Source organism: Myotis davidii, unplaced genomic scaffold, assembly GCF_000327345.1.
Source record: "Myotis davidii unplaced genomic scaffold, ASM32734v1 scaffold937, whole genome shotgun sequence".
NCBI lineage: Eukaryota > Metazoa > Chordata > Mammalia > Chiroptera > Vespertilionidae > Myotis > Myotis davidii.
In genome coordinates, this window is record NW_006288252.1 from 1,428,617 (window position 1) to 1,429,930 (window position 1,314).

The 1,314-nt window shown below is 64.8% G+C and overlaps 1 protein-coding gene across 1 annotated transcript in view; it reads right to left on the minus strand.

Moving 5' to 3' along the window:
• The window catches only part of HTT (huntingtin), a 105,532-nt gene that overhangs the window by 40,172 nt on the left and 64,046 nt on the right, over positions 1-1,314 (minus strand). Inside the window, exons 41-42 of the mRNA XM_015561565.1 lie at positions 764-906; positions 3-189 (exon numbers count right to left, since the gene is read on the minus strand). Of these exons, the coding sequence (XP_015417051.1) occupies positions 3-189; positions 764-906 (330 nt within the window). The remainder of the gene's footprint in view (positions 1-2; positions 190-763; positions 907-1,314) is intronic.

Here is a 1,314-nt window from a genome sequence, read left to right on the forward strand (position 1 = left end):
ACCTCGGCCCGCCGTAGTCCGTGTGGCTGACGAGCAGCAAGATCTGGCACCAGAGCAGCACGAGGGCCGGGTGTGTGGGGACCATGGAGCGCACCTGCGCGTTCAAGCTCTCCAGGCCGTAGAAGCTGCCGTCCGCGCCGTCGGCCGTGAAGAGCCTGGAGGCGGCTGCTGTGATTCTCCGGAACATTCCTAGAAGCAAACCCAAAGCCACACGGATTAAGGGAGACCCTTTGCTCATCGAGGCCCAGATTTTATGTCAAGGATTGTGCACGGCTCTTCCCTGCAGACAGCAAAGGGCAGGAGGCCCTGCACCCACTCCTGCCAACCACACGGCTCCTGCTGAGAACCGAGGGGCAGCAACCACAGAGGCCACTGGGCCACGGCCGGCGGCAGAGAGGGTGGACGGTGCTCCACCCGGCTCGGCACCCTGCAGGCTGAGGGCTGAGGGCTGTGTGGGCTCCAGGGCCACCAGGACGCTGGGCTGGGCGGCCACGCCCTTAGGGGCAGACCCTGTGGGGCCCAGCCCACCAGTTTCCCCACAGCACCCTCCTCGTGCCTGGAGCCATCCCCGGAGTGATGTCATCCTAGCCTCCCTTGGACAGACAGCTCAGTATGCCTCTCCTGGCCGACCTGGCTTCCCCTGTGGGCCTGTGCCCCGTGTGGTCGGGATGGGGCACGTTCTCGCAGGTGGGGGCAGGCAGCGCGGCCTGCGCCAGGTGTGGTCGGGAGGGGACACACTCTCGCAGGCGGGCGGGGCACCCACCAGACTTGAAGATGTGGATCAGACACATGAGGAGCGTGCCCAGCTCCTGGCAGTAGAAAGTGTGCTGCTGCTCGCTCATGTCCACTCTGAGCTGCTTCGTGACAATGTCCTCTAAGAGGATGCCCACCAGCTGCAGGAGGAACCTGCGGAGAAGGGCAGGTGACGTGACTGAGCGACATGACGGAGCCCGGCGGCTCCCGTCTGTGTGTGTAACCCACACACAGGAGACACGGTCTAGAGTAAGTGTGAGGGAAGCGATGGAATGTGTAAGCCCACCCTGGGGTGGAGCCCCTGCCTCTATGCACATCTCCCTCCTCCCTGGGAGCTGGCAGCGGCCGTGCCACCCTCAGCGGACTGCCAGGAGGACAGCGTGGCACTGGGCTGAGGAGGCTGACAACATGGCACCAGATTGTCACTCATCCATCTCCACCGCCTGCTCAACGTGGGACCCTCTCCACACACCACACCCGATGGCCACGGAGGCGGCTGAGGACATGTCATGGGGGCCCAGCTGGAAGGTGCGCGGCAGAATCGCACCCACAGCTCGTCCT